Source organism: Anabrus simplex, chromosome 5 (assembly GCF_040414725.1).
Source record: "Anabrus simplex isolate iqAnaSimp1 chromosome 5, ASM4041472v1, whole genome shotgun sequence".
In the NCBI taxonomy this organism is placed as follows: domain Eukaryota; kingdom Metazoa; phylum Arthropoda; class Insecta; order Orthoptera; family Tettigoniidae; genus Anabrus; species Anabrus simplex.
In genome coordinates this window covers 135,362,951-135,385,909 of record NC_090269.1, presented here as the reverse complement: position 1 = coordinate 135,385,909, position 22,959 = coordinate 135,362,951, and the positions used below count along the sequence as shown (strand labels likewise).

At 39.0% G+C, this 22,959-nt stretch overlaps 1 protein-coding gene and 1 non-coding gene across 2 annotated transcripts in view; both read left to right on the top strand.

Annotated features, from left to right (window-relative positions):
* The window catches only part of LOC136874690 (cilia- and flagella-associated protein 410), a 366,316-nt gene that overhangs the window by 241,707 nt on the left and 101,650 nt on the right, over positions 1 to 22,959 (top strand). Inside the window, exon 5 of the mRNA XM_067148329.2 lies at positions 17,976 to 18,103. Coding sequence (XP_067004430.1) covers positions 17,976 to 18,103 — 128 coding nt within the window. The remainder of the gene's footprint in view (positions 1 to 17,975; positions 18,104 to 22,959) is intronic.
* TRNAL-CAA (transfer RNA leucine (anticodon CAA)) lies at positions 17,182 to 17,257 on the top strand. Its single transcript has one exon. It is a non-coding gene; the product is annotated as a tRNA-Leu (tRNA).

The window sequence follows — 22,959 nt, the reverse complement described above, 5'->3', positions numbered from 1 at the left end:
TCCCTTTCCATTTTTCCCTTTCACAAACACTGACAGCTCCAACAATACTGACACTTTTATTGCTACATCAACTTTTGCTACCTGATTGATTGACAGAATGTAAAATACAAATTCACTTTCACTACTTTCTGTCAACCATCCGTTTTCTAAAACGGTCAGCACGGAGGGTTTTACAATCTTTACAAACAAGTTTTTGAAATACTTCCTCCTCTCTTCTGAATTTCTTTATGCCTGTCATGTGGAATTTTTCTTGTAGATGGACTGTGTTTGGTTAAGTAGTACGGAAGGTTTGGGAAAAACCTAGGGAGAGCACCAGACTTTAATGTAGGCCTGTCTTTTTGCTTGTTTTTCTTTCAACATTGTGATCAATGTAAGTCTCAAATATTTCCACATCTTCAGGAGCAAAGTGTTTCGCACAGACTACACTAGATGAAGTAGGGTTCCAGTTGTCTCTGGGGATACATTTCAACCACAAAGCTTTCATTCAATCATCCTTAGGAAATCTGAACACTGAAATGTATCCTTCCTGATTGGAATCATAGTTGCTGGACCACAAAGGAACACAGCAATGCCTTGGCATCTGAAATTAAGTCTAGATTTAGTTGTGGTTGTCATACTTGTCATTCTTGTGCAACATAAAATAACACAATCGTGGCACACTTTTAAACTACTGCAATTTGAAAAATAATCATCGCCATAAGACCCATCTGTGTTGGTGCGACATAAAGCCACTAGAAAAATACAAACACAGAATGGCTTTAAAAACAATGTGGATTGTCACTATTATACATACCGGTACTGCGACATGAGAAAGCTCACCTTTGCCATAAATTAATGTCGTTCCAGGATACCAAATAGTGTGTTGGTTAATTTTTTAAACTGTAACACATAAAATATTTTCAGTATACTCTCAATTTCAAACAGTGCCATCAAGTTAATTCACGCACAACACAAAATATAATGATACACTGCATCAGACTTGTTTAAAAATTACAAACACAGAAGTCACAGGCTTGACTCCAAGCGATGTTGCCGGATCTCCACTGTCACGGCCTTATAGTGTAATCAGGCCTTGATTGATGTGATTTGCATCATCTGTCGATGCTATGTGACCTTCCATGGATTCCTTGTGTCCCTACTTCTGTGTATAAAAGACATCTCCTTTACAGGCTATGAAGGCCCTTGGAGGAGTGGAAGATGAAGGCTTCCACTTTCCGTAACCTCAGCAGTAAGTGGGGTAGAATGTGGTTAACTCTAAGCCCAGCAACCTCTGCCCCTGGGAATTAATCTGGTAGTCATTTTTGGTGTAGGCTGAGTGAACCTCATCCAGAGAAAGAAATCTCATTTCTTAAATTGTTTGGCTTTCTGTTGGGGAATCGAACCCATGTCCTTCCGGTTGAACCGAACAGGCTTTTATTGCCTCGTCTGGGTAGTCCCTTACTTCTATGGTTGTATGTCTCATATAAATAACAAGGTGCATGTCTCCATAAACATGTTGTCGAGTTTAACACAGAATTTAATGTTCACTTACTCCTTTTACTCCTTTACGTGCTGTTGTAGCATTGTGATAGCACAACTGAACTGTTGTCTAAACAATGCAAGCTCTTCCAGCTCCAATCACCACTTTGTTCCTATTATAAAATGGCAAGTCATAATCTGCCTGATGGGTAACAACAAGACACCGGGCAAGTTGGCCATGCGGTTACGGGCGCGCAGCTGTGAGCTTGCATCTGGGAGATAGTGGGTTCGAACCCCACTGTCGGTAGCCTGCAAGATGGTTTTCTGTAGTTTCCCATTTTCACACCAGGGGGGGCTGTACCTTAATTAAGGCCATGGCCGCTTCCTTCCCATTCCTAGGCCTTTCCTATCCCATCGTCGCCATAAGACCTAACTGTGTCAGTGTGACATAAAGCAAATAGGAAAAAAAAAAGCGACCATTAAAATTTGGTTTACTTTTCTTTTTTTTTTTTTTTAAATTCTAACCTCAGAGTGCCTTAACATCTGATACATAAAATAGTGAATCACTGTTGTTATGCCATTTTTATGAACTACCCATCTTGATATTAATTGATGTTCACAGAGAAAGAAAATGGTGCTCTAGCTTTTATGTAAATAGACCTTGCTTAGTGTGTAGTTTTTCATATACTCTCTGTAAATGAACTCTATGTTGAAAATTTTCTTTCTTTCCTGTATCGTACCAAAACATTTATATAGCCTTCCCACTCCTGTACAACATGCAGGATGAATTGTGGATTAGTACTCAGGTAACAAGGTTTCAAAGTTATCTTCCAAAGTTATTGCATTACTTTTAAATTTGTATCTGTAATTTTGAACTTTACTTCCTTCAGTGCTTCTATTCTATTTAACTGGTACTGATATTATGCTTTCATATTTGTCTTTTCCTGGTGAAATATTGTTTTTAAGGAAGCAATTGGCTTGGGTAATGACCAAGTTATGAATCCTAACTGTCATCGTTTTTATGGCTATTCTGCCTGCCTATCCTTCATTTACTGTATCTGGCATTCAAACTGTTGTGCTTAATTCTCTTCAAGAAATCATAAATTCACTGACTGATTTTAACAGATAAGTCACTCGTAATATGGTGTACCTAGGTAGAATCGGAATGTATGTAAGTGGAAATAAGATCAGTCTTGTCTGCATATGGTAGTATCTACATCGCTGAGCAAAACTTAATGATGAAAGTAGTGCTTGCACCTTGTATCACTGCCAAGTAACATTGTTATTATTATTATTATTATTATTATTATTATTATTATTATTATTATTATTATTATTATTATTATTATTATTATTATTATTATTATTAACAAATACATTGCAAATGGGAAATATCCTGGTGGCAATGGTTACTTACAATACAGTAGTGTAATAATAAATTATAGTTAACATAATTACCCAACAACAACAAACAAACAAACAAACAAACAAACAAACAAACAAACAACAAGAGTATAACAATCAATTCCATGGAAAGAAAATATTACAAGAAATACTACTAGTTTAACATTCTAAATCCAGGATCATCGTATACAGTTTCATACACAACTTAATTATTTCCATTGCTTAATACTATGGCTTACGATACTATAGCTTGAGCTTACTACTAGCTTAACATTACAATGATAATAAAGTAAAGTTAAAAACATAATTACACAACAACAACACCAACACCACCACCACCACCAACAACAACACCAACACCAACCCCTGGAAAGAAATATTACAAGAAATACTACTAGTTTCACAATCTAAACAAAGCAGAAAATCACAAATTGAGTGTCTGTAATTTACAACTTTTACTTTCAACTTTACCACTAGCACTAATGGTCTTCTTAAATGACTTGATACTGGAGGGGAATCTATCAAAGACTGCTGCAGGTATGAGGGCTATGCCGAAAGTTTTTAGCAGAGTGTGAGAAAAAAAAATTTATTTGCAAAACAACAATTACAACTTTCCAAAATACTCCCCATTAGCACGTATACATTTTTCCATTCTCTGAAACCACTTAGAAAACGTTTCAGTCCAAGCTTCTTTCGGAATGTCACTTAGTGCACTCTCGTATGCTGCAGTGGCCTCTTCATTTGACGAAAACTGCTGCCCACGTATTTTTTCCTCGGTCTTAGGGAACAGAAAGAAGTCACATGGGGCCAGGTCAGGTGAATATTGGAGGTGAGGTAACACTCGCACTTTTTCCCTTTCCAAAAAGTCCATTGTTCTGGCAGCCCTGTGTGCAGATGCATTGTCGTGATGCAGCAGAAGGTGCCCACTCTTGGACTTTGGGTGCTGTGACCTCCAGGTGGCGAAGACTTTGGGAAGACAGTCATTCACATACCATTCAGCATTGACTGTACGACGTGTGTCCAAGGTCACAGAGGTGAGATGCCCCATTTTCGTTTTAAAAAAAAAGAAGTTGCCACCATCTTCTTTCCGGAGCTCCGACTTCGTCAAACTTTTGTGGGTGGTTCCTCCCCTGAAAAGCACCACACAGAAGACTGTCTCTTCGTTTCAGGGTCATAATGGTAGACCCATGTTTCATCATCTGTGACGATATTGTAGGTGTCTTCGGACTGCCCTCAATTTAATTTTCCTAGCATGAAATGACACCAGTCTACTCTCTCCTCTTTTTGGCTTTCTGTCAGGGAATGTGGCACTCTACGGGCAAATCTCTTGGTAGGGCCTAAATAATCGTGAACGATAGTCTGCACTGCTCTTGACCCAATATTTAAGGTCCCTTCAATTTCACAAAATGTAAGATATGGATCTGCTTTGATCATTTCCCTCACAGCATCAATGTTTTCTTGAACCACAGCTGTTGCTGGGCGACCGGGACGAGGTTCATCTTCAATTGACTGCCGACCCCTTGAAAACTCGCGAAACCAATTTCCAACTGTGGCTCTAGAAGGCGCAGCCTCACCAAAAATGCGTAGCAAAGAAGAATGGCATTCTTCGGCACTTAATTTCTTTTCATAATCATAAAAAAAGTCATTGCTCGAAAATTGTGGCGCGACAGATCCATCTTGCATCGTGTCTGACTCAGCACTGCCTGTGCTTTCTTCCCTCACTGTGGAGGAACTACCGCTAGGAGGGGTTGTGCGCGCATGTTCTAAGGTCTAAAAACATCGCTCTTTCAAATGAAAATAATCCCATTGTCCTCAGAATTACGGTTTACACACTGCTAAAAACTTTCGGCATAACCTTCCTAATTTATTCCAGTCCCTTATGATCCTGTTTACAAAGAAAAACTTGCCCACTCCCATATGCTGCTTTCTGGCCCTAATTTTATGCTTATGATCATTTCTCGATAAGTACGAGGGAGGTTCTAACCTATTCCTAATACTACTCCAGGCAGCCCTTCCCGTATAGCTCTTATAAAGACCACACAGGCGAGCTCTATTTCTTCTAGATTCAAAACTTTCCCAATTAGTGGTATTCCTCCTATTCCCGGTTACGAAATGCATCGCTCTTCTTTGAACTTTTAGGGAATTTATTAAACCCACCCTCTACGGATCCCAGCACGCAGATTCATCTTCGAGAATCTGTCTTACCAAGCATTTATAAGCTTTACTTTTGGCACCAGAATTAACTTTCTTGAGATTCCACATAATAAAATGTAACAATCTGCAGGATTTCCTAACTACATTTTCCACTTGCTCTGACCAGTTTGTCTTTTCCAATAGTAACACCTAAGTACTTACAACTATCAACTTCAACAACACTTTCCCCTCCAATTTTGTAATCCCTCTTTCCTGTCATTTTCTCTTTACTGAAACACAATTTCTTGCTTTTTCCGCTGTGGATTTTAATTCGACTTTCACTCGCCCATGTTTCAATTGTATCTAAATCCTGCTAAAGCAATAGTTCGTCCTCCTTTGTCTTTATCTCCTGGTATATGATGCAATCATTGGCAGAGAGGCGCACTTCGAATTTTATCAAATCAGGCATATCATTCATGAAAAGTATGATAATGCTACCCTGAGCCACACCAGACAAAACACTTGTTGGAGGAGACAGTGTTTCTCCCATTGAGGAGTTCTCGTATCCATTTCACAACTCGGATGTCAATGCCCTTACGCGCTAACTTGTTAAGGAGGATGTCATGTGGCGCAAGATCGAATGCCGTAGCAATTTCAATTACTATTGCGCCAATCCTTGACCCACTGTCAAGCTTATCCGATATATCTTGACATATGGAACAGAGCTGACTTTTGCACGAGAAGCCTTCCCCAAAAGCCCCTTAAATATCATTCCAGAAGAGTCTCATTTTAACCTCAAATAATCTACTAATTTTTTTTGCTATTTTGATGTTTCATGTTTGTGGGTTACTGTAGTCATGTCCTAGTTTGTGAACCATGGGCAATGGATGAGTGGCCTAGTAAGTGGTCCTGAGAGTCGGGATACCAGTTGCTATGGAATGGGAGTGGGCATCTCGGACATATTCTGAGTCATGGCCCTCCTTGTGCTCAGGCGGCTAGGACTATACAATTCACCGGTGGTCCATAACCGTTAGAGGAGAGATCCTCACTTGGACTATGTGTAAGTAGGGTAGCATCCTGCTTCATGAATTTACCGAGCTCAGAACATTTTAAGCAAGCCTCGGACCTATGGGAGTAACTGAGTCCCACTCCCATTTGACAGGCAAGGGACTCCTTGGAAACAACTTGGCGAACGAAATGGAATTCGGTGGGGAGCTATCAATATTAATAGGGCTTATGGAAGAAAGAAAGTAGAACTGGCTGAGTCAGCAAAGAGGATGCATCTGGATGTGCTAGGAGTAAGTGATATTTGGGTAAGGGGAGATAACGAGGAAGAGATAGGAGATTATTAAGTGTACTTGACGGGTGTTAGAAAGGGAAGGGCAGAGTCTGGGGTAGGGGTGTTTATCAGGAATACCATTGCACGTAACATAGTTTATGTTAGGCACGTAAATGAGCGAATGATGTGGGTAGATTTGTCAGTTGGAGGAATTAGGACTAGAATTGTGTCCATGTATTCACCATGTGAGGGTGCAGATGAGGATGAAATTGACAAATTTTATGAAGCATTGAGTGACATCGTGGTCAGGGTCAACAGCAAGGATAGAATAGTGCTAATGGGCGATTTCAGTGCGAGAGTTGGGAATAGAACTGAAGGATATGAAAGGGTGATTGGTAAATGTGGGGAAGATATGGAAGCTAATGGGAATGGGAAGCGTTTGCTGGACTTCTGTGCTAGTATGGGTTTAGCTGTTACGAATACATTCTTCAAGCATAAGGCTATTCACCGCTACACATGGGAGGCTAGGGGTACCAGATTCATAATAGACTATATCTTAGCAGACTTTGAATTCAGGAAATCTGTTAGGAATATGCGAGTTTTCTGTGGATTTTTTGATGATACAGACTATCTGACCTGTAGTGAACTAAGTATCTCTAGGCCTAGGGTAGAGAAAGTGAAATCTGTCTGCAAACGAATAAGGGTAGAAAATCTCCAGGATGAGGAAATTAGACAGAAGTACATGGATATGATTAGTGAGAACTTTCCAACAGTAGACAGTAAGCAGGTTCAGGATATAGAAAGTGAATGGATGGCATACAGGGATGCTGTAGTAGAAACAGAAAGGGAATGCTTAGGAACAACTGTGTGTAAAGATGGGAAAATTAAAAATAGGAAAGAATTTCCACCAATCAATACTTGTTTTTTTAAAAATTGCTTATATTAAGCTACAGGACCGGTTTTGACCCCATATACAAGGTCATCTTCAGCTGAACCATGAATACATATTTATATGATGAAGCTTTGATTAAATTGCATTGTCAGAGGAATGTTATATGATGATGTGCATTTAGTCACATACAAATGGGGCATGTCTTTTCGTGAATTGGCATATATGTCAGTATGTACAATATTGCAACTGTATGTCTAAAATATTATGTTGAGGTCCTAAAATGAGTGTATAAAACATATCTTCACTTAAACTAACTTATATATATGTACAGGATAAAATACAATATATAAAAAACATTTAGTGCACATAAACATTCGTATCTTGCTTGTTGGTCAATTCATCAACTCTCGTATTGTAAGTCTCATTTACATTTGTACACTCAGCTGCTGTTCTTGGAGTTTAAAAGATATGGTTGTAAAATTGCATGAGTAAAAGATTAGTCTTCATGTGGGATAAAACACTTTCCAATTTTAAAAAAGGTTGCCAGATGTATGGATAAAATTCGGCTAAAATATGTTCAGCTCTGCTATGTATGTTGCCTTATGTTAGAATCAAATCTTGTTGTCCTGTGGCGTCCGTAAAATTGGGTTCAAAGTAATGGCTCCTTTCCCATTTGTAGCTGTGCAATGGTGTTATATTTATCTGTGGAAGATAAGATTGAGCTATGAGAGATATTATGTTGGAGGAATGTCTAAAGGTTATGTGTGTAAATTTGAATATGTACTTACTATTGTATGTGACTAAATGCACATGATCATATAACATTCCTTTGACAATGCAATTTAATCAAAGCTTCATCATATAAATATGTATTCATGGTTCAGCTGAAGATGACCTTGTATATGGGGTCAAAACCGGTCCTGTAGCTTAATATAAGCAACAAAAAAAAAAAAAAAAAAAAAGTATTGATTGGTGGAAATTCTTTCCTATTTTTAATTGTGTAATTCGTCAATACGGAAATGAAGATTATAGATTACGAAGATGGGAAAAGGCGAACATCTTGGTGAAATGATGAAGTGAGAGCAGCTTGTAAACGTAAAAAGAAGGCTTATCAGAAATGGTTCCAAAGAAGGGCCGAGGCAGACAGGGATTTGTACGTAGATGAAAGAAACAGAGCGAAATAAATAGTTGTTGAATCCAAAAGGAAGTCATGGGAAGATTTTGGTAACAACCTGTAAAGGCTAGGTCAAGCAGCAGGGAAACCTTTCTGGACAGTAATAAAGAATCTTAGGAAGGGAGGGGAAAAAAGGAAATGAACAGTGTTTTGAGTAATTCATGTGAACTCATAATAGATCCCGGGGAATCACAGGAGAGGTGGAGTGAATATTTTGAACATCTTCTCAATGTAAAAGGAAGTCATCCTGGTGGTGTTGCAAACAGCCAAGCTCATGGGGAGGAGGGAAATGATGGTGAAATTATGCTTCAGGAAGTGGAAAGGATGGTAAAAAAAAACTCCATTGTCATAAGGCAGCAGGAATAGATGAAATTGGACCTGAAATGGTGAAGTATAGTGGGAAGGCAGGGATGAAATGGCTTCATAGAGTAGTAAAATTAGCATTGAGTGTTAGTAAGGTACCTTCAGATTGGACAAAAGCAGTAATTGCACCTATCTGTAACCAAGGGAACAGGAAGGATTGCAACAAGTATCGAGGTATCTCATCGATTAGTATACCAGGCAAAGTATTCACTGGCATCTTGTAAGGGAGGGTGCGATCAGTAGTTGAAAGGGAGTTAGATGAAAAGCAGTGTGGTTACAGACCATAGAGAGGCTGTCAGGATCAGATTTTCAGTATGCGCCAGGTAATTGAAAAATGCTACGAGAGGAATAGGCAGTTGTGTTTGTTTCGTAGATCTAGAGAAAGCATATGACAGGGTACCGAGGGAAAAGATGTTTGCCATACTGGGGGACTATGGAATTAAAGGTAGATTATTAAAATCAATCAAAGGCATTAATGTTGACAATTGGGCTTCAGTGAGAATTGATGGTAGAATGAGTTCTTGGTTCAGGGTACTTACAGGGGTTAGACAAGGCTGTAATCTTTCACCTTTGCTGTTCATAGTTTACATGGATCATCTGCTGAAAGGTATAAAATGGCAGGGGGGGATTCAGTTTGGTGGAAATGTAGTAAGCAGTCTGGCCTATGCTGACGACTTGGTCTTAATGGCAGATTGTGCCGAAAGCCTGCAGTGTAATATCTTGGAAGTTGACAATAGGTGCAATGAGTATGGTATGAAAATTAGTCTCTTGAAGACTAAATTGATGCCAGTAGGTAAGAAATTCAACAGAATTGAATGTCAGATTGGTGATACAAAGCTAGAACAGGTCGATAATTTCAAGTATTTAGGTTGTGTTCTCCCAGGATGGTAATATAGTAAGTGAGATTGAATCAAGGTGTCGTAAAGCTAATGCAGTGAGCTCGCAGTTGCGATCAACAGTATTCTGTAAGAAAGAAGTCAGTTCCCAGACGAAACTATCTTTACATCGGTCTGTTTTCAGACCAACTTTGCTTTACGGGAGCGAAAGCTGGGTGGACTGAGGATATCTTATTCATAAGTTAGAAGTAACAGACATGAAAGTAGCAAGAATGATTACTGGTACAAACAGGTAGGAACAATGGCAGGAGGGTATTCGGAATGAGGAGATAAAGGCTAATTTAGGAATGAACTCGATGGATGAAGCTGTACGCATAAACCGGCTTCGATGGTGGGGTCATGTGAGGCGAATGGAGGAAGATAGGTTACCTAGGAGAATAATGGACTCTGCTATGGAAGGTAAGATAAGTAGAAGTAGACCAAGACGACGATGGTTAGACTTGGTTTCTTACGATTTAAAGATAAGAGGTATAGAACTAAATGAGGCCACAACACTAGTTGCAAATAGAGGATTGTAGCAACGTTTAGTAAATTCGCAGAGGCTTGCAGACTGAATACTGAAAGGCATAACACTCTATAATGAAATGAAATGAAATGAATGAGATTGCTATTTTGATTTACGTCGCACCACAATTCGTAGGTCTTATGGCGACGATGGGATAGGATAGACCTAGGAATGGAAGGAAACGGCCGTGGCCGTAATTAAGGTACAGCCCCAGCATTTGCCTGGTGTGAAAATGGGAAACCATGGAAAACCATCTTCAGGGCTGCCAACAGTGGGATTCGAACCCACTATCTCCCGGATGCAAGCTCACAGCTGCACGCTCCTAACCGCAGAGCCAACTCGCCCAGTAATAATCTACTATTAATTGTTTCATTTGTTTGCATACGATTGACATCAAACTTACTGGTCTGTGGTTATTCAAGTCACTCTTGTCCCCCCTTTTGTGAAGAGGAATTACAATGGCTGATTTCCATTCTTCTAGAAACTTTGTATTGTTCAGTGGTATATTAAAGATCCTTATTAAATGTGGTAGGATCGCTTCAGCCCCGAGTTTAAGTACCTCTCAGGAAATAGAATCTGACTCACAAGATTTACTTCTGAGTTCAGAAAGACCTTTATGCAATAATGAAGCTTTAATTTGGAAATCATTTGTTTTCGGAAAATTATCCCTGAATTAAAAACCTTTCCTTAGTGCTTATTTAATGCTTCTGCTTTATCTATATCTGTTGTCGCCAATAAATTCCCTCCTATACAAAGAGAAGGAACTGACTTGTTCTCTCCCTTCAATCTTCGTATATATTTTCTTTTTAAAGGGTTCCAGGAATTTCGATTTTTCATTTAGGATATTGTCAAGATACTTCTCTTCAGCCACTTTCTTTTCTGCTAGCAAAAGCTTCACCAAATCTCCGTACTCTGCTTTGCACGCATCCAGTGTTCTCCATAGGTCCTTTTAGTGGGCTGTTTTTACAGACCGCCCTGCTAACATAACCTAGATATGTGCTAGTCGCATACTATTAATACATATCTGACCGGGTGAGTTGGCCGTACGCGTAGAGGCGCGCGGCTGTGAGTTTGCGTCCGGGAGATAGTAAGTTCGAATCCCACTATCGGCAGCCCTGAAAATGGTTTTCCGTGGTTTCCCATTTTCACACCAGGCAAATGCTGGAGCTGTACCTTAATTAAGGCCACGGCCGCTTCCTTCCAACTCCTACGCCTTTCCTATCCCATCGTCGCCATAAGACCTATCTGTGTCGGTGCGACGTAAAGCTCATAGCAAAAAAAAAAAAAAAATACATATCTGAGTCACTGGATATTCTAAATTTAAATATAAATTCTGTAACTTTCTTATTTAAATGATAAATCTTCATTATTGTCAGCATAATTGCATCAATGTCATCGGAGTTTAAATGTTTAGCTTGACTATCATGTATACAATACCGTGCGCGAGCAGCGACTCGATTAGTATGGAATCGCATGCGAGTACTCTATTCCTCATGATGTCATGAACCTGTATGGCTTTCCACAGCAACCGAGAGGTAAGTCTCAGTGTTACATGATTATGAAGGAGCAGTAGAACACTAGAAGTTCAAAATAGTCGTGTCTTGGTCGTGATTCGTGATCAGTTGATAACACTAAAATAGTTCAATTTTGCAGTTAATGTTCACCTGTCTGATATTGTCGGTGCCCTGAGGGGAGTAAATTTAAATTTTATCGTATTAATTTCTTATTACTTATTCTTATTACCTATTCCTGCTGCCCAGCTGCCGAAAATTTCTGCGGAGAACACTGGCATCGTTACTATATCTTCTGTTGAATGCTCTCCTAGTCTTACGTTTAAGCTTTCTAATAGTCACGGTATAATACAGTGGATCTGAATTATCCCTAATTATCCTTTTGGGAACACATTTATTCAGTCCAGTATTTAAAATGGTTTTGAAGTTCTCTCAAATGCCATTCATCCCCTTGTACTCCTTTAGCCAATTAGTATAACACAACCTCAGATAGTTTTGAAAACCTACAGAGTTTCCCCTCGCATAGCACCAAATAGTTTTAGAAATGCCTACGTGCCTCGTATTACAAGTTTCCCAAGGGAGATCAAGTATCACTGCACTGTGGTCACTAATTCCCTGAATTACATCACGGGATATAACTATGTCATCCGGTCTGACAAAAATAATTTAAAACAATCGAAAAGTGTGCGTTTACGCGTGTTCTTTGTAACGACATGGGAAAAGCCATTATTCCATACTAATACGTTAACTGCTTCCTGTGATAGGTGTCGTCGTCGTCCCCCCCTCCACAAAAGTTGATCTAGCCTAGCCCAGTTTACTGGCGGTAGGTTTAGATCCCCTGCAATTATAGTTCTTTTCCCGTAGGTTATATTTGCACATATCAGTTCTGAAAAACGAGTGATCGTGTTTAAACCTGATTTTGGCAGGCGATAACCTCCAATAATGACTATATTTTGTTTATTGGGTGCATTATTTAGCTCCACCCCAATTATTTTGCTGTCATTGAGAACAAATTTTAATGTACTGCTTAGCTCTGACCTAACACAAATGAAAATTCTTCCCACTTTTTATCCTCTATCCCGTCTAAACATTAGAAATTTTGACCTGAATATTTCTGACTTGCATATATTATCCGATAACCAACTTTCCATTCCCACAATTATATCAGGGTCACTCGCATCAACTGAGTTTTCAAATTTTGCCTTTTTATTACCAATACTTCCGCAGTTTACTGCAACAATTTAAGAAACTTACCTGATCCGGTATCGCTGCCTCTCACAATATCAATATATCATAGCTGGATGAAACATGAACCACACATCGGAAGAACTGCTACAGTATGGTACGGTAGGCAACTGAAAGGAATATGCGATGAGAGGAACAGAAATTATACTTTTATACCGAGACAATAAATTACATGATGGTCCCCTGCACATCACAAAAGAAGGGACATGGTTCTTAAAAAGGTGTGTGATCACCACGTACAGCAATGCGTGCTCTGCAATGTGTTTTAATGCTGGCCACAAGATCGGTAAGGAGTTCTTGTGGTAGGGCATTCCTTTCCTCCACCAGCGCAGTTGACAACTGCTGGATGGTCGTTGGTGCATGTGAACATGCTGCAATACATCTGCCCAACATGTGCCACATGTACTCGATCGGATTTAAGTCAGGGGAATGGGCAGGCCAGTCCATTTGCTGAATATCCTCCTGTTCCATGAGTTCCTCCATCTGCGCTGTTCAATGCGGTAGTGTGTTATCGTCCATAAAAATGAAGTCAGGGCCGATTGCACCCCTGAAAAGATGCACATGGGGAAGAAATGCACTGTCATAACAACGTTGGCCGGTGAGTGTACCCCGTTCAAATGTTAGGAGGTAAGAATGCCCATGCAACATTATGCCTCCCCACATCATAACACTTGGACCAACAAAATGATGATGTTCGACAATGTTCCTGGGTGCGTTACGTGTTCCCATCTCTCACCAGGTGAGGGTACGTCCAGAATCACTACTCAGACTGAATCTGCTGTCATCTGAGAAGAGCACATGACCCCACTCCTTGTCAGTCCAGACCCGACGCTCTTGGCACCATCGCAAATGGTGCCGCTGATGTGAGGGTGTCAGCAGAACACAACGTAATGGTTGTCGGGCAAACAGACCACCCCCATGTAGTTGCTGTTGAGCATGAGATTGGGTGCCTTGCAATCCTGTTAAATGTGGTTGCAATTGCACCTTCTGTTTGAAGTGAGTCTCTTCTTGCCTGATGCACAATGTAGCGGTCATCTACTGCTGTCGTTGACTATGGTCGCCCCCTCTTCTCCTCCTTTAGACAGCAGAGCCTGTGGTTTGGAATGCTTTCCATGCACGTGAAACAATGCTGTGAGCAATACCAAACTCCTGGGCTACACTCGTCACACTTTATCCTTCTTCCAGTTTCCCAATGATTCTCCCCCATGCGAAGTCATCTACATGTTGTCTCCAGGCCATGTTGTAATGAATAACATCACCACAGTGCACCGTAACAGCTCGCTGATTGACTCACACTGTTTTGTCCCGTTCCTTCACCTGCCTCGTTTTGTGGGGTCAGACCCATTTGGCGCTATAGTCGTTCTGACCTCACATCAGATTTCTGTGTACGTATGGAGACCTCTGGCAACATGTTACTGCACTTCGTTAATTTCCACAGAGTAGTTGATATGTCGCTCATCCGCAAGAAAAGTGACACAACTCAGAAATGCTACATTTTACAGGAGAAGCAAAAGAAAATTGACGTTCTTATGCTGCAACATAAAGCCACGTCATTTAACTCTATATGTAGCTGTAAAAGTGTACATAAATGTGTAACACCTTTACAAATGAGGATATAGTAAAGATAGTGAGGATTGAATAAATTTAACCCTCCTTCAACCGCGTTTACATAACCCCATGTGGAGTTATGACACTTTTCTTGTGGCACAATGTATCAAATTTTAGTTCTGTCTCAAAGTAGTACATACAACAGTGTGAAGTTAGAGCATTCACAATTTTATATTAAATGTTATAACTTGCACCAAGACAAATTCACATTCAAAGCAGGGTTTCTAGGAATTTAAATGCAAGAAAAAAATTAATATTTTCAAAATCTTAGGTAAATTTAACCACATTACAACGAAGTTTTAATCTTACAATTACCGAGCTCGATAGCTACAGTCATTTAAGTGCGGCCAGTATCCAGTATTTGGGAGATAGTAGGTTTGAACCCCACTGTCGGCAGCCCTGAAGATGGTTTTCCGTGGTTTCCCATTTTCACACCAGGCAGATGCTGGGGCTGTACCTTAATTAAGGCCATGGCTGCTTCCTTCCCAGTCCTAGCCCTCTCCTGTCCCATTGTCACCATAAGACATATCTGTGTCGGTGCGACGTAAAGCCAATAACAAAAAGAAAATTTAAAAGAATCTTACAATTAAACTGCAGCTAAATGCAAAATGTTACAAAATGCATGTACAAAAGCTATTATCCTACAAATAAATCATGTTTTCTTACTTATATCCCAATATCGTTGGTGACAATGGAAAATCAAATTAGGCAAAAACTATTTACTAGTAAACAACACTATAAACTGCATTATTGTAAAAAAAAAAAAAAAGAAGTACTTAACACAACATAACAATCGTACAGATATTTTTTCAATTCTTTTGATAATTAAAAATAAATTATTCTACATTATGCCAAACTGGACCATGTTTAAAACAGTCTTGTATGGGTGCAACAGCAGTCTTACCTCCTTCATTACAGGGTAGAGAAGAAAGGTGCATACGTTTGCGGAATATGTTTGGAAGCAATTAGGAACAAACAATCTTGTTTCTTCCATTCACTCAAAGGAAATGGTCTCGAATATGTTTTGTGTAAAGAGAGAAGCCCGTCTTTCTTATTTGTAGTTAAAATTCCAACTTCATAAAAATCAGACTGTTCATAAGAGTACTTGAAGCTGAATTAAGGTTTTGATTGATCAAATTTCACAATTTTTGTTCTGGAAATCTCAAAAGCATTACCCTCAATACCTTTCAGAACCTTAGCACAACCCATTTCTCCACTGAGTCATTTTAGATCAACAAAATCTGAATGAACTAACTCGTTAAGAACAAAAGGACGCCCCTTTTTCTTGGCAGTTCTAATTAGTCTTGCTACTGTTGTGGATTATAAATTGGGCCAGTTTTCTTTGCTTTTTAATTTGTCTTTCTACCTATATAATGGCATCGCCTTCATTCTGCGTGTGCCCACAGATCAAGAATTAGTTATTCTGTTTATTTTTCGTGTCTGTATGAATAATGAAATAATGTATTTATTTTTATTTTGTCCACCACAGTAAAAACTGGTGTCCGGTTGGCCATTTTTGTTCTGTACTTAACATCTCTTCAACACACACCGTACTAAATGTACGTAACACGACCGAATAGGTTGAAAATCTGTTTCGATTACAATCAGTGTTGCCAACTTAGTGGTTTTTCCGCTAAATTTGGTGGAATTAGAAGACTGTCAACGGAGAAATATATCATTTAGCAGACAGCGGAATTTTTGGCGGAATTCTAGATTTGTTATAGCGGAATTTAGTGTTTGATCCATTTTACGTTTTTTTAAAAATTTGTACTCCAGTCTGTCTTCGAGCTATTCCGTATTTCTTGTCAGGAGCTAGCAGTCACATGAGGAAAAGTTATTTGGATCTGATCACAGTCTAATATATATTAGACTACCAAGCTCGATAGCTGCAATCGCTTAAGTGCGGCCAGTATCCAGTATTCGGGTGATAGTAGGTTCGAACCCCACTGTCGGCAGCCCTGAAGATGGTTTTCCGTGGTTTCCCATTTTCACACGAGGCAAATGCTGAGGCTGTACCTTAATTAAGGCCACGGCCGCTTCCTTCCCTCTCCTAGCCCTTCCCTGTCCCATCGTCGCTATAAGACTTATCTGTGTCGGTGCGACGTAAAGCAAAATACCAAAAAAAATATATATATATATTAGACTGTGATCTGATGTTACGAGATCATGGTATCATAATTTGTAATGCGTGGGGAATGGGTACTTGTCTCTTAGTTGACAAATGATGACAGATAATGAAACTGTGAGAGAGTAGCATTTATATTTATGCTATGAAGGAAGACCGTTTTATGAAATGGCCTGTTCTGTGTGTGGCCCTTGAGGTAGGGGATTCCTAGTTTTCACCCGGCAGTAAAACGCCTACAAGGTTTAGCTCGCCGGCTCGCAGGCAGGGGTTAATCCCAGTGAAACTCACAGATCAGGTGAGTGCAGACATTTACTTTTATTATTTTTTATTATTATTATTATTATTAATGCTCATTTTTATTGCTCATTATTTGAGATCGGATTTCTTGGCGGAATTTTAGTGGATTTTTAGTAGTATTTAGCGGATTTTGAAAATATAAGTTGGCAACACTGATTACAATGAGGTCATGAAACTTCAGTATTTACTGACTTGGCCCTCAACAGACGATTTAAACGCACTCTACAGTGTGATGGCAGTAGTGCCAGACCTGTAGCTTAGATCCTTTCCAACAGAACAAAGATGGCCTAGGCCACCATAGCTCAGTTGGTAGAGCAACCGACGCAAAATCGGGAGGTTGTGGGTTCGGATCCCACTGGTGTCCGCTTGGCCATTTTTTTCTGTACTTAACATCTCTTCAACACACATCGTACTAAATGTACGTAACACGACCTAATAGGTTGAAAAATCTGTTTCGAATACAATGCGGTCGTGAAAATTCAGTATTCATTTCTTAAATGCATGTATTCACTGTCGTTAGGCAATGTACACAAGATAGGCAATACAAGTCAAGGAGTCAAAGTCCATGGCACAGGAAGCCATTTTCGGTCCTCGACACGAACAATATTTAGTGCGTAACATCTGGAACTATTTGTCTGTGTGTATATGTGTGATGCCCAGCCAAATCTATGGCAAGCAGAAATCTGAAATTGTTAACAGAGGTGTATTCTTAGATGAATCTGTATACAGGTTTCATTTAGATTGACTAAACATCAGCTTCACTTTTTGATTTAGGTAGAAATTCATAAAAGTACACAGACATGTTATTCCTTGTGGATCTTAAAACAATCTCTAACATATTAAAAAATTAAATGTTGAACCTTTGAAGACTTGAGAGGGGACGGGGCCGGAGGGGGGGGAGAGGTTAAGAACATAGCTATGTCTATTTTGGTAAAAACTTATGGTTAATAAACATTTCTAAAAGCATGTTATAATTAATGACTAGAAAATGTCTCACTCATTCCTTCTCTTATTTCATTGATGCAGAATTGATTGTAAATAATAGAATCCTTTTAATAATGGCAATAATGGTATGTTCTTCATAGCAGAGTCCTCCTCGTCGACAAGTGCCCTCAGAACATGACTCTGAACCTGAATCTCGTCGCCAGGATGAAGAACTTAGCTATTATGATACAGATAGACGGAATGCCAACTATGAGCCAGAATCAATGAGGTGAGTTATGTTTTATATACCGCTTACCTCCAGTGCAAACTTTATTCCATCTAATAGTTTGTATCAGCCATTTTTGTCTTCATTTTCCAACAAGAGTGATATTTGAGCTATATCTTCCATGATTTGTTATATTATGAAAGTTCTCTTTGTTCTTTGTTTATTTACTTATTTACCTGGAAAACTAGGAAAGCCAAATTAATTCTGATTTGTGTGAAACTTAACCCTCCGCTGAGTTGAGCCATAGCATTCATACTGCAAGATGTAATTTCTAGAGTCTCCGTCAATATTGCGGGTTCCACGACTGTGAGCGTGAGTGAAAAGTTTGTTTGTTCCACTATCGGTTTAATTATAGCAGAGTTGTTTACTGAACAACTATTTTTTGAAAAGCTTGGCATGTAATGAATGCACACCTAGAACATGGAAATCTCAAATGAAAAAACTAAAACACTCACTTTCAAAGGTAAAGAACCAGTTCCTTGTAAAATTATACCGAATAATAAGTCAGTAGAACAAACCACTTCAGATACCACTTAGCAATACCGATATTGGATTCAGAATTACAAAATTTAATGAAACCATGGGTATTATCAATTCAGTCATGAAACTGTTCATAGTCCAGAGGAACACAAGACTACGCCTTTATAGAACACTAGCCAGACTTGTTCTCCTGTACTGAAGTGAAGCATGGACTGTTAGGAAAAGAGAAAAATCCTGAATCACTGCTGCTGAGATGAGATTCATGAGGCGTAGAACTCATGTTAAAATTCATAGGAAAATACCAAAATAACTGGAAGAACCATGCCCCAGAAGAATCTCAAAGCAGATCTGACAATACCAGCCCAGAACAATTTATTCTGTTGGATGCCCCAGTAAGAGATCGATCGAGACCGTAACAGGCCACTCGGCGTAATACCTGGTGATGATGGTGGTGATGTAGTCTCACATATGAATCAAATTGTTGCAAGAATTATTGGTTTCACCTAACCTCAGACAGTCACTCTAGTGAAAGGTGTGGAAATATCTGGTAATAAATGGGAAAGAATGGAAAGTCACACACTTCATTCAAACCCCGTGATGAAAATAGGAGATTTGGGCCTTTTCATATTCTGTATATGCAGTTACCTGCATCAAAAATGATTTCTATGGAAAAAGGCAAGCCTATTACAGTAATAGAGTTGTAGACTTTAAATTCTATTGGCAAGTTTTTGAAATGGATAACTGCCATAACTGTGCAAGTTTGAAAGTTCTACCACAAAACGTCTGCAAATTAGACCCCTCTCTATTTCAGCGCTTTTCAGTTGTTTGGTAGGTAATTCTGCTGCAAGTGGTACAAACTTTCTTGTATAAAATCAGAGTGATTTGAAATCAATGACCTAATGCCTAATAGACGTGTTAAACTTACTATACCAGCAAGGAAATGAGCTGACAGGAACTTTTATTGGGGAATTAAATTGCCTCATTGATGTATTAAACACTTCTTCACCAACAAGGCCTCTCTATCACGATTCAATATGAAATCAAACCTTTATGAAAAGGAGAGATGACCTATGTGAAAATAAGAATATTTTTGCTTCAGAAAGAACTCTTGAATCCCTTAGAGTAACTGTTGAGATCTCCAAACAGATGTCCGTAGAGTAATGGATTCTGATGTGAGCTTGGAGCAAAATTTGAAGAAGTATATTATGTTAAGTTGTGATGATCGCCTGTCAACAATAGATTTTCTGACTTGACACATGTTGCTGTCTATTTATATCCCAACAAGAGTTTTCCTTGTCATCAGGTAGTAATTGTGAGCACAAATATGAAATTTCAGTGGCATCATTTGGTAATCAATTGAGAACACTGGCTAAGAAGACAGAAGAGACAAGTGAGGCTGTGATAGAAAAAGCACAGAATAAAATGAGGCAAGACCTCTTACCGGACTGGGAGAACAATTTACTTAGTAACGGTAGACAGTCGTGCTAAGGAGAGTTTGATTTTATTAGCTAGGGCAGGGGTCGGCAATGCGGTGATTGCGGGTGCGATGGCGCCCTCCGGCAAGGTATTTGTTGCCCGCCTTATATCTTGTAATTCTGTGCAATTTTTGTCATAGTTTCCTTTGATAAATATGAATTATTTAAGTTTATTTATTAAGCAGTCCTCATTGGCCAACCAATTTGAAACTCCGTTATAGAACTGTCCTTAGTGTTCTACGAGCAAAACGATCAGGAAGGCTGTGATTTTGCCTTATAGTGATGGGGGTAGAGACGGGGTTGGCAAGACTGCCTTACGATAGCATATTGGCTAGCACGCAATTGTCAGTATTTTTATGTTGTGACAGATAGTGCAGTTCTGTTTCAAGAGTGAGTAATAACAAGAGACAGAGAATTCAGAGAAATAGAGAAATTATTTTAACAATGAATCTACATAAACATCTCATAGATATTTGGAATACTGCTACAATGCCTGAAGAGTGGAATATGGCAATAATTCAACCATTGCATAAAAAGGGCCGTAGATCTGATCCAAATAATTATCGGGGAGTATCATTATTGGATATTACATATAAGATTTTATCTCAGATTATCTATAACAGAATACAGGGTCATCTTGACTGTGAACTAGGGGAATATCAAGGTAGATTTCGTCCAGGAAGAAGCTGCCCTGTCCAAATCATCAGTTTAAAATGGATTATGAAACATCATAGATCTAGAAACAAAAATTTAGTTATTACGTTCGTTGGTTTTCTAAAGGCGTATGATAGTATACATCGTGAATCACTGTTGAATGTCCTTCAGGAATTTGGTCTACATTCCAAACTTATTAGCCTGATTGGTATGACTCTTAAGAATACTCAATCTAAAGTTAGATTCAGAAATGAGTTATCTAAATCATTTGCAATTACAACAGGCCTCCGCCAGGGAGATGGACTTTCGCCATTATTGTTCAATTGTGTATTGGAAAAGGTCATGCGAGAGTGGACTAAGGTATGTCCTCCAAAAGTCAAAATTGGAAAAAATATCAAACTAAATTGCTTGGCATTCGCAGATGATCTTGCGATACTGGCAAATGGTTTCGAAGAGGCTAAAGTTCAATTGGAAGAACTTGCAAATGTAGCGAAAAAAGTTGGATTGCAAATTTCGTATGATAAAACAAAAATAATGCCTACTTTCAGAACTTCAAATTCAAACAAATTAAAAATTGTAAGTACATTTAAATATTTGGGTGAAAATCTCACTTGGAATTGCAATGAAAAACCATCAATAGAGAGCAGAATATATAAACTGAAGCAGGCACAACGGATAATTTGGCCTACATACAAAAAGAAATGTCTTTTGATTAATGCTAAATTTAGGCATTATAACTCTGTTATTAAACCAGAAGCAACTTATGCTTGTGAAACATTATTTAAACTCAATACTAGATCAACAACAGAACGCTTACGAGTTGATCGAAGGATACTCAGGACGATCATAAACAAGAAACATCAGGTGGATGGACAGTGGAGATTGTTGCCGAATGAGGTTATCTATCGGGAAAGAGAGTCCATCACAGATACGATGAGAAAAAGAAGAATTGCCTTTTTTTGTCATATATTTCGACTAAGTGATAACAGAGTTTTAAAACAATTATTTAATTACTTTTGGAATAGTAAATCAAAAAGCAATTGGTGTACAGAAGTTCAAAGCGATTTGGAGGAGTTGAATATTACCATGCAAACCATAGAAAACAGAGGCGAGAAAAGTATTTTGAAGAATAAATACATCAGGCTTCCTCTGACCACTGTACAGAGGAAGCAATATGTTATAACGGATGCGGAGAGGGCAGCCAGGTCAACCAGACTCAAGACTTTTTGGGAGAAGAAAAGGAAAACAAATTTGTTGTAGTCTGATTTAAGTGCTCCAATGTGGGTGTAAACTCTGTAAATAAATAAATAAATAAATAAATAAATAAATAAATAAATAAATAATGAATGGGAGCAGCAGTTCTGTTTTGTACAAGTAAATGCGTATATTTACTATCACCAGTGTATCTATGAAAGTGGATCAAATATAAACGGGAATTTGAATGTACCGCTGCTGTTAGTAATAATTCTGAGGCGGGGCTTTGCCAGGATCTTGGTTGGGGGTGTCTGGAGAAGGGGTCTGCGTGCATGAACAATGGTGGAGCTGGGCTGTTTCAGTGTGTCATGAGTGAGCAAGAGGTGCACATGTCTGTTGTGCAACACGTCATTATAAAATTTCTTGCAAAAGAGGGCACAAAACCTTCTGAAATTTTGAGACAGCTTCGTGCACCATTTGGGGAAAAAACACTTTCGCAGACTCAAGTGTATGAGTGGGCTAAAAAATTTGTGGCAGGAAAAGAAGCCGTAGAAAATGAACCTCATGAGAGGAGACCACAGACAAGCATCACTGCAGACATCGTTGCCATTCGTGACATTATTGATGAAGATGGGCGAATAAAAATTTCACATATTGCTTTAGCCATAGGAATAAGTTACGGAAGTGTTTAAACCATCATCCGAGATGAACTCCATTTCAGAAAATTTGCCAGTTGATTTCCTCGTCTTTCCAACCAGGAACCAAAAACTTTACACTAGGAGGTTTGTGTCAGAGACTCCTGCCTCACTACAAGGAGGAAGGAGAGGATTTCTTGTATCGTATTGTGACTTGCGATGAAATTTGGGTGTATCATTACATCCCAGAGTCAAAGAAAGCAAGCAAGCATGGAATGGCGGTGAACAGATGAAGGAGGTCCAGAAAGGTGCTTGCAACCATTTTTTGGGACTCCACAGGTATTTTGCTGGTGGATTTCCTTCACGAACAAAGAACAATTAATGCAGCCTATTACTCTCGCCTTTTGGATGAAATAAAAGC